At 31.3% G+C, this 15916-nt stretch overlaps 1 protein-coding gene across 1 annotated transcript; it reads left to right on the top strand.

Annotated features, from left to right (window-relative positions):
• The first annotated feature begins 304 nt into the window (after positions 1-304).
• LOC143078780 (uncharacterized) lies at positions 305-13957 on the top strand. Its single transcript, XM_076253748.1, has 9 exons — positions 305-461; positions 5562-5806; positions 6856-7031; positions 7979-8085; positions 8581-8852; positions 9642-9803; positions 10341-10474; positions 11387-11576; positions 13057-13957. Exons 1-9 carry the CDS (start codon positions 357-359, stop codon positions 13058-13060), a joined length of 1395 nt encoding a protein of 464 aa, XP_076109863.1. The 5' UTR covers positions 305-356; the 3' UTR covers positions 13061-13957.
• Positions 13958-15916: the final 1959 nt, after the last annotated feature.

The raw sequence follows: 15916 nt of genomic DNA, 5'->3' as shown, positions 1-15916 counted from the left end.
AAAATTGAAGTTCGAATTTACATTACAAAATTTTTTTTCATTATTCAACTTATTCGTGTGATTTTGGCGAATCAAATAGCTTGTGCAAATGTAATTGAGTAGAGATCCCTTTTCTGTTAGAACTTTTTGTTGGCACATTGAAAAGAATCTTTTGTTTTACCCACTTTAACTTAAATTTAGTACTTCCTTGTCTGTGATATCAAGACTCATTTGAACCCGTTTTATTTCAACCAATCAATTGAGCAATACACAAGTTATTATGATAAAAAAGAGTATATAACACGATCGAAGTAAACCACCAGGTATTCGATGCTTATTCAACATACCAAATTATAAAAGATATAGCCTTTCACAAGATGTATTTTTCTTCGATAGTTTGGTGTACTTGTATATTTTACATAGCAGAGAGCAGTCACTTTCGTGGGGGCATTATAACATGGAAGCCGGCAGAAAATAACCAGGTGAGAATAAATATTTTATTCATTTAATTCATTGCTTCAAAACACTTTTAGTATATAAAGGAATGTTGTACAGTAAATGTTTTCTTTTTGGCTTAATAAACTCACTGATAATATACCTACCTTTCTAGATTTCAGATTCGAGTCATAATATAAAGATTTTTTGAGAGTGAGTGCAGTGAAAGAGCTAACACAATTCATACTTTTTTGACGAATACTATTTTATTAGGATCTATTTTAGGGATCTAAATCTAACTATCAATTTATCATTGTTTATCGGATTGCATTTGTGTGGTTTTTACGCTCGATACAATTCTTTTTGTGCTGTTTTACACGCTAAATGTTTTTTTTTTTAACAATGAAATTTTATGCAAATTTTTTGATAGGCATTGCACTAGATCTTGTTCTCATTTACTATTTATAACGTTGCTCTAATCTTCTCAGAAGTAAAGCTTCCGATAGTATAGACGTTACGCACGGTATTCGGTCTATGTTTCATTTGACCATTTCTTGATGAATTAAGTAGGACGAAAACAAATAAATTCTACGAATTATTAAATAGTAACTTGTCTGTATTTCTTATTTGAATCGAAATTAAATAAAGGCAGTTGCTATTGGTCAGGCTAGCCGGACGAATAGTACCACGACTATTTGTCCGGCCAATACAATGCGCATGTCACAATTTGTGTGTGCGTGTAAATTATCTTCAGCAGCACCAGGGGTTAGCAAATGTTTGTAATCATTATTGTTAGGAACTAATCTTGTTCCTGGTAATTGAAATTATTGTTTTCTTCATACTGGTATATAGTCCAATGCGGATAACGAATAATTAGAAAAAAATCTTATATATCCCATATGTTTTGTAAAAGGAGAGAGAAGAAATTACTTGTAAAACAAATTTAAGTTGTGTTTACCTCGTGCATTTTAAGTTAACGTAAAGGATTTTGTCTAGCTGAAAAAGTACAAAATCATTATGTCTGTAGCTGTCAGAGAAAAGTATAGACCCCTTGACATAAAGCTATCCATATTTTGATTGAGAGGTGGGAGATTTTTCAATAACCCCCCTTCCCCCAAATAAAAAGTAAACGACACTGTTAAAATCTTATTCAGAAATTCTAGGTTGGATTTTATTTCATTTACGTGAGGGGGTCGGGGTGACAAGGTATGCTCCTTTTCCCAAATTTCTCTTTTCTTTTTTCTCCTGATTCCATCTTTGAATAGTCCCGTGTATTTCATTACCCCACTTTTTATAATCCTATATCCAACATCCCCACTTCAAGTTTGTAAGCTCAACCACCCCTATATACCACTTCGAGGGCTACTTGCAAGATTCATTTTCGGAATGTAACGAAGGTAAATTTTATTCAGTTAGACATGCCATTGTAAAGGCCTTTCTCAACTACTCTTCTCCATTTTCCTTGTGATTTCAATTTTTAAGTCCCTTTTATAAGATTATTTAATTCTTTGAAGTTCATACTATCGGATTTCATTGCCAAATTCCGAAAACTGCAAAATTTATCACAAATATTGATATCGCTGTTTTCAGCCATGATCTTAAAATTGAAAATCTGTGATCGAATTACACGCTTTTTTACACATTACTTGGTGCTACTGAAGATAATATTACACGCACTTCAGATAGCACATTCAATATTACATGCGCATTTCAATGGCCGGACAAATAGCCCTGACACTATTTGTCCGGCTAGCCGGACAAATAGCCACTCCGTTAAATAAAACCTGATTTTAATAAATAAAATGTTATGTCTTATTTTATGATTAATCAATGATTCCGTATTCATAGTGCCATATTTGCCGTGTAAGACGTAACAACAAGAACCAACCATCCAAATATAAACGAAGAAATAAATACAAACTACTGAATAGATTTGGATAAAACTTATACAGATGGGATATTATATGATCATATTTATGATGTGAAACGGTCACGATAAATATCAAGTCTATTCACAATCTAGCGGCCATTTTCGAAATTCCATAGAGCTGTAAGATTTGAAAATTCGAGTATACAAAAATGAAAGCAAACACTTCAATGTTATAACATTTTTACATAAATTATAGGAAAGGTTCGCCAACTCTACACGAAAATGTGATTTTATTGAATTTTACGAAAACATTCTATTTTTAACATAGCTTCTCTCATTTTATTTTTTTTCAGTAATTTCCGTGTCTCCCTTAAATATTACCATAGAGCCATTGTTCAAGATTTTTCAATAACATTATAATTAAGGGTATTTTAAATTTGTTACAGACAAATGAACTATGAAAACAAATGTTATTACTGAAATGTCATTTTTTTCAAGATGTGTTTAAGCGTTCAATGTTAAGGAAACGCTAAATATTTCATTAATTTCCATCAAGGTTTCCGTGTCTCCCCAAAATGTTACCACGTCCAAATTGAACGATTTTTGCACGGAACGTCAACGTTACCGGCGTTATATATATAAAATATATAATTCTATTTTCCATTGACAAAAAATATGTCATGATCTGTGTAATGGTATTATTTTGAGAGAAAACTTTTTTAATAATTTTTTTTGAAGGGTATTAAATCAACAATAAAAATTTGACTTCATCAAAGTTTTGTAAACCATTTGCTGATCCTTAATGCGTCGAAGTTTTTCGGATAAAAACAACAATATCATGTAATGGGTTAATTATTTTTAATGCAAAAGAATTGCGTTTTAAGGCGTGTAGTATGGTTAAACAATTGCCAAGCATGATTCCCTTATTATAATCCCGCGATTTTCATGAGTTAATTTACACGTAATTTTTTTCAATATTACCCGAAATTTTAGGATAAGTATATGTAGCACAATCTTTTATAATACTGACGCTTTAGTTTTTGGAGCCATGTAACATTTATGTGTCTGCTAGTACGAATGTTTGTTTTCATGATACACTAAAAGTCATTTCCGCGCATCCGACAAACAGACGCATGTGAAAAATAGTCATTCTATTTTAAGGCCAACTGTAGACCATTTTTTTTAAATTTTGAAATAAAATCGATAATTCAAAATTGCCCTTTTCATTCCAAAATCTTAGAATGAAATTAAATTTACAGATCAAGCAAACAGAGGAAACATAGTAGCTGTTGTTGCCATTGACCCGAACGAGGATTATTTTTCTTTATCATCTTCTTGAAAGACACATATTTGAGATGTTGATAGTACGAATAAAAAGACCCTGCAATTATTCGCGAATTGCAGCTTGAAAACTACAGTTGAAGGCGGGTTGATAAAATGTATACTCTGGGAGCACAAAACAATTTTGGTACCGTACCGGCTGTCTCCAAGCGATAGTTATGCCTATACCTAGATACTTGTGATGACGGAATCATGAGAATCATAAAGCATTTAACATTTTGCAACAATTGATTTGCTTGGACAGTAACAAATATTTGAAATTTATACTTTCAATAAGTTAAGATTCTGATGAAATAAAGTTTGTTTGTCAAAAATATATAATCAACCATGTTAACAGTCTATTTTTTTTTAAATAAAAAGTAAAACATCACAATGACCGCTGTTTTAAAAAAAAAGATGCAAAGCTTTGACGTTTTGTACAGAAGTGGGTTAAAACAATAGAAAAACGACGTCGAGTAACGTCACCATTACTAAACCGAATACCGTGCGTAACGTCATAATGAAAGATGGCGTAATTTTATATTAGAATCATATTCAAAACAGTGTAGCTGTGGCCATTGATTGACGACCTTAAATTATCCCATTGACTGGGACAGATTAGGTGAACGTGTGTCTGTAACGACAACTGCTCACTACTTACTTATTATAGAATTTAAACTGTAGGGTCACCAAAGGTTCTTAACGCCTTTAATATTAAAATAATTCGAAAAATTAATCAGGAATAACTTTATGTTTTGATTTATATTATTGATATAAATCAAAACATCGTGTTATTCCTGATTAGTTTTTCCTAATTTCTTTATTTAGGTGTTGAGAACCTTTTGTGACCCCACAGTTTAAGTGTCTTTAACAAGTACATAGTGAGCAGCGGTCGTTACAGACAAACGTACTTTATTTGGCTTAATAACTTTTTTTTATTCGAGCGTCACTGTTGAGTATTTTGTAGACGAAACGCAGCGCGTCTGGTGCATATACACAATTTCAATCCTGGTATCTATGGTTAGTGTATTTATTACAATTATATTAATTATAAACATCAAACAGACCTAGTTTAAAATCTAGTTATCAGTATACGAAAGGCAAAATTTTGCATATTGCCAAACTATAAGAAAAGTATCGACAAGAAGTCGGACAATAAGTTTTCATAAATGTATAGAATTAAAAATATTGACGTTTGTGTAATTGTAAAATCATAAATATAATGTAAGTGTCAATAAAACAACATCCTTATAGGAAAGTGAAAAAAATTCTTTCCTACGGCATGATTGTTTATAATTGTAAAGAAATTTCTCTTTTTTTTTATTCCCCCGACATTATTATAGAGGTTAAACAGAGCGAAATTATTTGTCAACATTTTTTTTAACCCCAGATGGTGCTCTGAATTGATCCTGTACGGCTTCTGAATGGATGATACAGGATTGTAATTACTTTTAATCGTAACTTATCCAATAAGGTTTAAAAAATCCAGAAGATCAAATTCACATTTCACAAAGTATGGAAAATATCGTTCATTTCTGCACGACGGATCCTTTAAAAATATGCCTTTTTCATTAAGCGAAAAAAGAAAGACGATTTTTTTCAACTGCATTTTAGGTCTATTTTTACCGCATGATCATATATTTTTTTTTTAGTTGTTATGCAACATACATTTCTTAGTAACAAGAACTGCTTCCCGTTTTTCCATAGTTTGTGTAGTGTTCGAGAAAAAAAATACAGCGTATCGACACATAGTTTATCTTGGCCTATAACATTTTTTTATATGAGTGTCACTGTTAAGTCCTTTTCTAGACAAAAAGCACCTCTGTGTAAACAATTTTAAACCTGGTATAAATGATAAGTTTATTATATAAACGTCATAATGACCTAACGATTTGTAGTTTGCTTGATGTCATATTTACTTATATTTCTAATTTCTTTAACTGTATTCGTATTTCAGATAGAACTTAACTATAGAGTTGCCTTTCGTGCGAGTTCTGGACACACATGCGATGCAAACACAATAAGGAACGGATCATTGCTATCTGGCGAAGGTTCTTTACAATGTGTAGAAGGATGCAGTGATACCATTACCACAATGTCCTATTACTGCACTGATTTTAGTGCTACTGAAGACTGGACATCAGGAACCAATAGCGTAAAGTATAACCTGTCAGCGTCAAGTAACAACCTGTATACTTTTGGGTATGTTTTTTTGCCATTGGTCGAAAAAGTTGAAGCGGGAAAATGCCCTCTAGAGGACCATATCAATATAATGGTATTCAATAGAAGTTCGTACAAAATTAATGCTTAACATGTACTAACGGACATATGTTAATTTGCATCATTTATTTTATCACTTACAGGGTTATATATTAAAGATTATTAGACTATAACTCGAAAAAATTAAAGACTATTTGATGATAAAGCATCCGTTTGAGAAATAATCGATGATCAAAATTGGCTTTAACGTTTTTTATGCTATCAGTAGATGATTTCCAAGACTAACAATGCAGTTACATGAATGATAACGAAGAAACCACTTCAGACTTGAACTGTGATTAAATTACAAGGGAACCAGATGATGAGGAAAAAATTCTTTATCTTTTTGTTTATCTTTATCTGTACAATTTACCCACAATTCTCTTTAGCTGCCACTGCAGCAAGTTCGTTACGTTACTCGAGACTGTTATACTTTAATATTCAAAGCGAGAGGCTTGCCGAGCTTTTTGAACAGTTGATGATTTTTTCATGACGTCCCAATAATAAATTCAGAAGAAACCAAGACCATTTGACGTCAAAGACGGCAAAATTAAGTTCCGACCAATCGTTTGCCGAGAACAGTTATTTCACAAGTAAAGACACATTTTTTTTTTTCACAATCGGTTGTGAAATGTGAAAATAGTGAAAAAAATCAGAGAATCTCTAAACCCTTGCCACACAAGACCCTAAAAAAAAAATCATGTCAAAGAAAAATAGTGTAGCATTCAAAATTAAACTTTGCCGTTTTTGTCGTCAAGTGAATTTGATATTTTGTGGTATGTATAATCATTCAATATGAATATTAACATACATATTGATATCGCTAAAATGTTTCAACCAGATTTTTAACGGAGTATATTATGAATTAAGTCCATTCGTCACAACTCGGCCGATTCCGTACATCATCTAACGGAGAGTAGCGGAGTCACCCGAGGATTGCCGATTGGAATTAAGTCCTAAGAAAAGTTGTAACATATTTTTTTTCTTTAAAGTTTTTCAAGCTGTTGTTGGATACCTTTAGTTGAAGGCGGTTCAGATTGGAGGATGCGGACTACAGCAAATCTTACCGTAAGACAAGACACTGGAAAAATAAATTCCTCTCCAATCTCTGCGATGCAGCCTGTAGTAAGATTCAGTTATGGATGTGACTATACACTCAAAATACCTGGTAAGTTAATCTAATTGAGTAAGATATTTGTTGTTTCATTTACCTTTAAAGATATACAGTCAACCAATATTGCAGAAATAGAGGTATAAATGCATTGAATACACGTATAGCGACTGAAAATGGATTTTTACCTTTAGAAAATAGATCGAATTTCTAAAAGAATTTTGTCCTTAAAATTGAGTTTGGTGTCTCTAAATCATTTCTCAGTTTGAGCATTGTTTATGATAAACAAATCATAAAAAAAGAATTGTACAGCGTGACGCCGTCAAGAAGTATGGCTATATATGTTTGTTCTTGTGGACCTTTTCACTATTTTTATCTAAATTAACTTACAAATACTTCATTCAAGATTTCAAAAAATCCCAATTTAAACTTTAAAAAAAAAATCATTTTACTGCGTTATTTACATTTTATAATTGTGTATGTGGTTATATTTTTGGAAAGTACATGTAAAATTGCTAAATATACATTTCTTTCGGGTATAATAAATGGCAGTATTAAGTAGACGAACTACATGTCAGGAAAATCTGAAATACCCCAAAACTACGTTAACCTTAGAACATTGCAATATCAAAATCAAATATTAATGATTGTACAGAGTGAAAATTTAACATAAACAACCAATCAATGCATAATAGAATTTAAGGAAAACTTAACTATTGTAACACCTATACAGATTTGTTTCAACTACCGTTAGGTAGAACTCAAACTTATCACACCGATTATTTATCCTCCAGAAACTCAAATGTACAACGAGGGATATTTCGAGTTATGACTCAAATTATAAAAATAGAAAATTCGAACTAGTTTCAAACAAAACTTAAATGAACTATTTTGGTATGAGCGTCACTTATGTAGACGAAACGCGCGTCTGGCGTAATAAATTATAATCCTGGTACCTTTAATACCCTTTTACTTGCAGCATAACATTTATATTCATTTTGTAGTTTCTGATGATGACGGTGATGTTGTAAAGTGTCGATGGTCTAAATTAACCCCAACTGATGAATGCGGAGGTGTTTGTGAAACACTAAGTGGCTCTTATTTAGATGAGGTAATTATTATAAAATGTAGATGAAAACACATTCAAAAAGTAATCAAAGGTAACAGGATTATAATTTAATACGTCAGACGCGCGTTTCGTCTACATAAGACTCATCAGTGACGCTCAGATCAAAATTGTTATAAAGCCAAACAAGACTTAGTACAAAGTTGAAGAGCATTCTGATATCATTTAAATGATATCAAAAGTTGCGATAAATAGTAGAACACGGACAAAAACCCTTACATTGGGTTAATAAACTTTCTTCATTGATTTTCCGTATTGTAGCACCTAGCTGATTATAAAAGAAAGACACTAAATATAAAAAATATTACGCAATAAGAACAATACAGGAAATCTAGACTTGAATGTATTTTTTTAATGTAATTTCGTGTCTTTCTATAAACGAAGTTATATTATATAATGTATTGAATCAACAGAAATTTTCAGCTAGAGTGTCTCTTTTTCATATTCACTAATACAGACACATTTCATTTAATGTTTTAGAGTTCCTGTGTATTGAGCTATAATGCAACAAGATCAATGGGTTGGTATGCTGTAGCTTTGCAAATCGAAGACTTCCAGAAATCTGCTGATACAGCTCCTCTCAGCAGCGTTTCTTTGCAGTTTTTGGTCTTCGTTGCTAATTCAAGCGCATCATGCGAATCCAGACCAGTTCTACCACAGAATATAATAACTGATGGCTCTATTCATCATAGTTCTGTCGACAAGATTTTTAATGAGTCGATTATTGCTAGGAGTGGTGCGGAAACGTTAAGGTATGCAATATTGTTTTAAGCTTTACATGGAGCAGCTAAAGAAAATGATCATTTTAAGTACAAAAAATGAATACTAGTATGCACCTTCCGTTTGGGCAAAATACTATATTTGTGGAATTTCAGTGAATACAACGATGTTAAGAAAGCAGTTCTGTAATATAATCTTCATGAATGCAACCTCGCGACGCTCGCGTAGCCTCCAGTTTCAAAACTCCATAATTGAAACCAAAAAAAAATTACATAAAAATTGTTAAATTTCTATTCAAAATCTTACTTACTTTCGATTATTTGTATTTTTTGCGGATCGACAATGTATTTTCATCCGTTGCTACGCTTGCTTATTATTTTTTATCTGCACTTTTGTACACAATTATTTACTGCATTTTGTTTAGCTGAATATTAATATTTATCCTGTATTTTGCAAGGTTATTAATGTTCAGCTTTTACCAGAACATGATATTCATTTTAAAAATTATCCTGGATATTCATAGTTCTTTAAGTACAAAATTCGTTTCATCGACATAATATATTTTACTTAGTCATAACTATATGTATCTATTAGGCAAAATGCATAATTTTTTCTGATCCTTTAATTATAAATATAAACCCTGATATGATTTTTTAAATCATTCGTTGAAAACCAAATATATTGGTATCGTATATCAAGCAGAATTGTAAACGATATAAAAGAGATGCGAAAGATAAAAAGGGACATTCAAACTCATATGTCAAAAATTGTTACCTATAATATTATTCATTTTTCTTTTTTTATTTATTCCATGTGATTAGTGTTACAGCAATTGACACTGTTTCTCCAGTTGGAATGATCAAATCTGAAATATTTCCATATGGGACGTCTGGAAGAGAATGGTTTGTTACTGTGACTTGGGAACCAATGAAAACCCAGATAGGCACCCATTTGTTTTGTTACACTGCGGTTGATAATCTAGGGTATGCATATTTTTATGTATTAACGTGAGATTTTGATTAAACTCGTAGTGTTAGGCATCACTTTATTCTTGAGTGAAAATAAAACATCAGAACTGACTATACATTCTTCAAATTTACAGTTCTGGAGTATTTGTTTTTTCGGTTCAAGGACATGTTTGCATTTATCAATTAGACGATTATTTAGTATTTTATTTGCCGTACAAGCTCCTGTAAATTCCTTTTTTAACCTCTTTTTGGTTTCCTAGGTTTATTCTCTAGCTTAATGTCTTAAAATCATACTTCAATGCATACAATTTAATGTACAATTATTTTTCATTTGATTCAGCAAAAAACTATATACATGAACTTTATAGAGTTTTGATAAGGAATAATGCTAATGAAGCTTATGGGAAACATATTGCTCCAAAGTATGAAGTATTTTCTACATATGCCGAAGTATATTGCATGTTGTAAATCACCATATTCTGATATGTTTCAATGTACTAATTGTAATTTCTGATATTTATGCTGATTTAAATTTCGAATTTTCTATTTCAGTCAAACCTCAGATCAAACATGCGCTACACTCGTGGTAGACGCTGAGGTGGCTGATGATGTCTCGACTGATACCCCGGAACCCGATAATTTGATTGTTCTAAATCCTGAATGCAATGCTTTCAAAACACCGAAAAGTAAGTGTACTTTTGGTCTTGAAAATATTATCTCAAATAATGTTTTGAATTGTATCTCGATTCATTTCAATCAATTATTTTATTTATCCATCTTTCAACATATTGGAAAATGTATCATATTAAAATTTGTCATCTCTATCTATTCTATTTGTCACATCAAACATTCATTGATGATAAATGTACTGATATGCCTAGCTTATGGCAAATCTGTGATCATAATTTATTATTGATTTGTAAGATCCTCTACGATAGAGCATTCAGCTGATCTGTAATGACCTATATATAATGTACATGCACCGAAAGCTTGATTTTTGTCGAGCTAATGTGGTCGAGTGATCTAGCGCGACCGCCGAAGTGCAGAACGATTTAGTGCCACGATTTAGTGCCACGATTTTCAGCTTTAGCAAATCGCAGACATTGTCTGTTGTTGGATATGAACTTCTATTGCATCAATTATTCAAAGAACTATCATTATTTTATCGTTTGAATTGTTTTACATTTGTCATTTCGGGGCCTTGTATATCTGACTATGCGGTATGGACTTTGCTCATTGTTGAAGGCCGTACGGTGACATATTTTTGTTATTTTTTGTGTCATTTGGGCTCTTGTGGAGAGTTGTCTCTTTGACAATTATACCACATTTCCTTTTTATTTTATTTATGTTGTAAGAGTAAACTGCTAACAACACAGTTATACATAAATGATGTGCCTTTTTATATCTCAGTCTAGGCTGTTTAAATCTAGAAAATGATTTACACACTGTGTTTAGTTCGCAACCTAACCCCTTTCATCGATACTTTGATGACAAGAAATTAATTTTCAAAATTTGCATATCGTAAATCAAATTTACTTTTATTTTTGAAATTTTACACTGCTTTTGATAATAAATTTTGTTAATCATTTTAAATATAGAAATGCATACTAAGTGTATTGAAGCGACAACAGGCGACCCCAAACTGTTTTACCTGGCAACCAGCTGTTCTTCTAATTTCGTTCAGTGTACCGAGCTTGGTACTGGATATATAATGCGCTGTGCTCCCGGAACTGAATGGTGCCAGCATTTTTTAACATGTGTACACGTAGGATCTTGTAAGACTGAAGGGTGAGTATTTTTTCTCATAGTTATGGTATTTTAAGGATTTAAAGTAAATTATGTAGAATGAAATTAATTGTATATGTATGATATACATTGCCGTAAATTTATTCTGTTTGTCTCCTGCGAAAATCAAAGAGGGATATAGACAGAGGGAGAAAAGCTTAGGTAGCACTCCACAGTTAGAAAATAAAATTAAAAATGAGCCACAAAATGTTTTATCATCTCCTATTCCTTGATTTCTCATACATTAACCTTACTGTTTGTGTTGTACATGTGCATATGTATGTAATCAGTATCTTCCATAGGTTTGATTTTCAAAAGTTAAAAGGGTGAAAAATAATTCCTTTTATGTGTATCCATGGCAACATTCTGCATTTATTTACCATAAAATATTGCAAAAAGGGGGTAAACATGTCACATATCTCCCTAAAATTTGGATCAAACTAGAATTTTAATGCCTTTGAGTGATACCTTTTTAGAAACTGTTTTCATAAATCTTCGTAATGATCAAATAAATAATGGGTGTCTTTCGCCTCATTTGTTCGTAAAATCTAATCACAAAGTTCGTGCGACACAAAGTTAGAAAAAACATTACAATAATTGCCGGACCAATATATGGTATGAACATACAAATACGAACTGTCATACAGAAAACAGCCTATATTACATACATTATATAATCTTGATGTTCATATAAACCCAATACGAAGGCTATTTTAATACTCCGCTATCCAAAAATGAATTTTATTGCACACTATCTCTTATATTTGAAAAATCCACAGGGGCCAAAAGGCGAAACTGCACACCTAACTGTGGAGTGCTACCTTAACAGTAGTATTCTTGTAGAAGTAGCCATTAGTTATTTCGATATTCTTTTACAATAACAATAATAATTAAGGGAGAGCGAGATAAACAGTTACCAATTTTTTCTTATTGTTTGCCTTACATCGTCAATGGCAAATATTTATGAATATTTGGAACGAGCACATATTAACAATAAACGCAATTAGACTTAACTAAGTAGGACAAAATGGCAAATCTTTCGACTGTAACCGAAAAAATGAAGGTGTGTTGAATATGAATATATATTTTGCCTTGCCTTACGCACTTCTCAAGGGTCCATAAAGTGATGAAAGCTTGAAACACTATCCTGACGCGGTATTGGATGAAACTGCAACATTCTTTGATTTCTCTGGTTTTGTGATAATATTGTTAGCATGATAAATTATTTTCATAACACGTATCACTAGTTGAACATGAATGTGTTCTCTGTTTCTTGTTGCTAATTATGACTGTAACAATAATACTAAGTTAAACATATTTTGACATCGTAGAAAGTATTTTTCATTTATAACTAAGATAAGAATGTAACAGTCTATAGATTTGAGGTAGATTAAGAAAATATGCATAAGCAAATATTCATGCAGTATCATGCCAAATACGTAACACATACAAATAACAGTGAAATATTTCTAATATTTTTCAGATAAAGAAGATGACTTGTCAATATATTCGGATTTTGTTTTTGTTAAAATACATATCTGCTTTTCCTAGACTTATCTAATGAATATTGTGCATCATTTAATGACAGATAGAAACATTAACGCGTGTGTCTTTTTTTTTAACCTAACATATTTTAAGCGTGTCTCAAGTATATATTCAGATTTCATTGCATATGCATAATATTTTTGCTATTTGTCAACCGACCATTATTTCTAAATGTATCTTTTCTTATTTCTGTATGATTCTTATACAACAAGTTTAAACAACATATTATTATAAATTTGTTTCCCGTTTTGAATATACTATAAATATTTTTTTGAGTTTTAATGCTGATACATGTATATTGTAGACGTTATGATTTTTTTTTTGAATTTACTCACAAACTCATAGCATATCTTGTAAAAAGAAATACTGAACACGGACACGAACAGGAGTCGAGGTGTAACAATTGTTAAATATGCTGATTAATGTTAAATTTTGCTTTCGAGGGACATTGAAATTCAATAATGAAAAATAAATGGAAATTAGATATACAGCAAATTTGTGTACTGATAATGCTGCAAGATCATGCAAGCGAAGTATTACATTAAAGAAAGCAGTGCAAAGCAAGGTAAAGATACTATTGAAAATAGTTTCAGTTTCAAACTAGGAAAATATCACACCCATGCATGTTGTCTTATATCGCTGGGAAAGACTGAATCATCAATTGTTCCTGTCGAGAACATATTACGGCGTATTTTACAGACTATCATGAATATATTGTATATACTCCAAAACAAACATACTTGTATTTAAATATATTCAAGACTTTCTTTTCATTACATGTAGTGCTTTTGTTTATATACTTATACGAATAAAGACTTCTTTTGGTATATATTTATCAATATGACTTGTTTAAATTTATCAATTAAGCTCAAACGTAATACATGTCATTTTTTTTAATCACGCAAAAGTAAGACGCCAATCGACGAGACAGTAAACAAGCAACACAATAATGGGAAAATAATATGTAGAAAAAAAGTAAAATTACAAATACACTGAACTCCGAGAAAATTTTAGAACGGAAAATCCCTAATCAAATGGCAAAATCAAAAACTCAAACCCATCAAACGAATGGATAGCAACTGGCGTATACACTGTACCTGACTTGGTATAGGAATTTGTTTATGTAAAAATTGGTGGATTAAACCTAGCTTTATAGCTAGCTAGAAGTCACTCTTCATTTTGGGATAGATTTGTCTTGATTTAATTCACCACATTTAATAAATTTACTAAGGATGTAAAAGCGTTTACCGAATCACATTTACTTATAAAACGCTTCCGATTTGACAATGTGCGCACGATCAAGAGTCGTCAATTTGGTTACATATTCCTTATTCGTAACTTAATCATTATTCCTTATGCTATTTAATTCCTTATTCATATTGAATCCCTGTTCGTCACTTATTCATAATTCCATATTTTTTATTTTTTTTTTATTTTTTATAAAATTATTTTCAATGTTTTAACGACTTCTTGAGATATTTATAAATAGCATACGTTTTTTGTAGTGATACTCGCCCTGTATTATTATAACAAAAATGGTTAAAACAGTAATCTGGTTTAATATCTTTAACAGTCCTTACAATTTCCAGTGTGGATCCAAGGGTGCGTAGATGGCGTTTGCCCTCTATATAGTTGTCAAATCAAACATTCAATTTATTCACGATTTACATAAAAAAATCGCCCAAATAATTTATATATATTTCGTTTTAAGCAAATACTCTCCCATTAAAAAATCCTAGATTCAGTTACTTCTCCTTTCACCAACCTTGATCTGCTCCTGATTCCTTTGTTTTTAATTAAAACGGGCAAAAGTACACACATTCGGCATGCAATGAAATAATGCCTTTCGATACATATATCAAATACAAAAATAAGGAGATGCTGTTTGTCTTTGTTTGAATAATTGCGTGTTTATGGCAGATTTTTGATTGATTTTGTTCAAATTAGTCCCAAGTTATATAGACAGAGTAAATTACGAGCGTGACATATTGTGTACTGATAATTTTTCGTACTTTCATCGATGAATTGCTATTTTATTAACGTTCACTTCAGAGTTCCTTTCATTTATAATGTGTGCTACATGTATATATGTCTGCCATTTTAACAGGCATTTTTATATGCTCCTTTATTAACAATAAATTCTGATTTGTACATAACTTATATTAGTAAACAAAAACAAAAAATACAAAATGCAAAACTACATATATCTCGCCAAAACAACCTATGATACTTTATGAAGCAAATCTGCTTCTAACCTCAAAATAAAAAAAAGATATATGTGTTTAATCCAATACAAAAACAAAGATCACATTATTAGACTTTATGCATTGTGTACAGACTATAAGAACACATGTACTTTACTTCGAGATATTTGTATTTGTCCACACGTGGATCGTTTAACTGCCTGTGGTCTTATTGAACCTGGCATTTTTCTTTTCCGTTGTATTGTGATTTATCTTTGAATCAGATGTCTTTGGTTTACAAAATGTCGTTTTTTCTTGACCTTCCCTACATATGCTTTTATCTTCCTATCGTCCATATACAACAGTTTAAATTTTACATTGAATAGATACTTATATCTTAAAGGAAGACGGACTTAACTTTGCTATATATGCTACACATTGTATTCAAAATTCAAAAGTCTATGGTTAGAATAAGTCATATTGTTTAAAATAATGCCTGATGTTACTTTGTTGAGACAAATTATGAGAAAACAACATTGCAACAAACCATCAATTGTATCAAGGCTTTAGACACGCTATGTAATATGATTGCAAATACACAAGTCTACACCATAG

Source organism: Mytilus galloprovincialis, chromosome 1 (genome assembly GCF_965363235.1).
Source record: "Mytilus galloprovincialis chromosome 1, xbMytGall1.hap1.1, whole genome shotgun sequence".
Taxonomy (NCBI): domain Eukaryota; kingdom Metazoa; phylum Mollusca; class Bivalvia; order Mytilida; family Mytilidae; genus Mytilus; species Mytilus galloprovincialis.
Note: the sequence above shows the minus strand (reverse complement) of the source record. Positions and strands in the feature narration are given on the sequence as shown.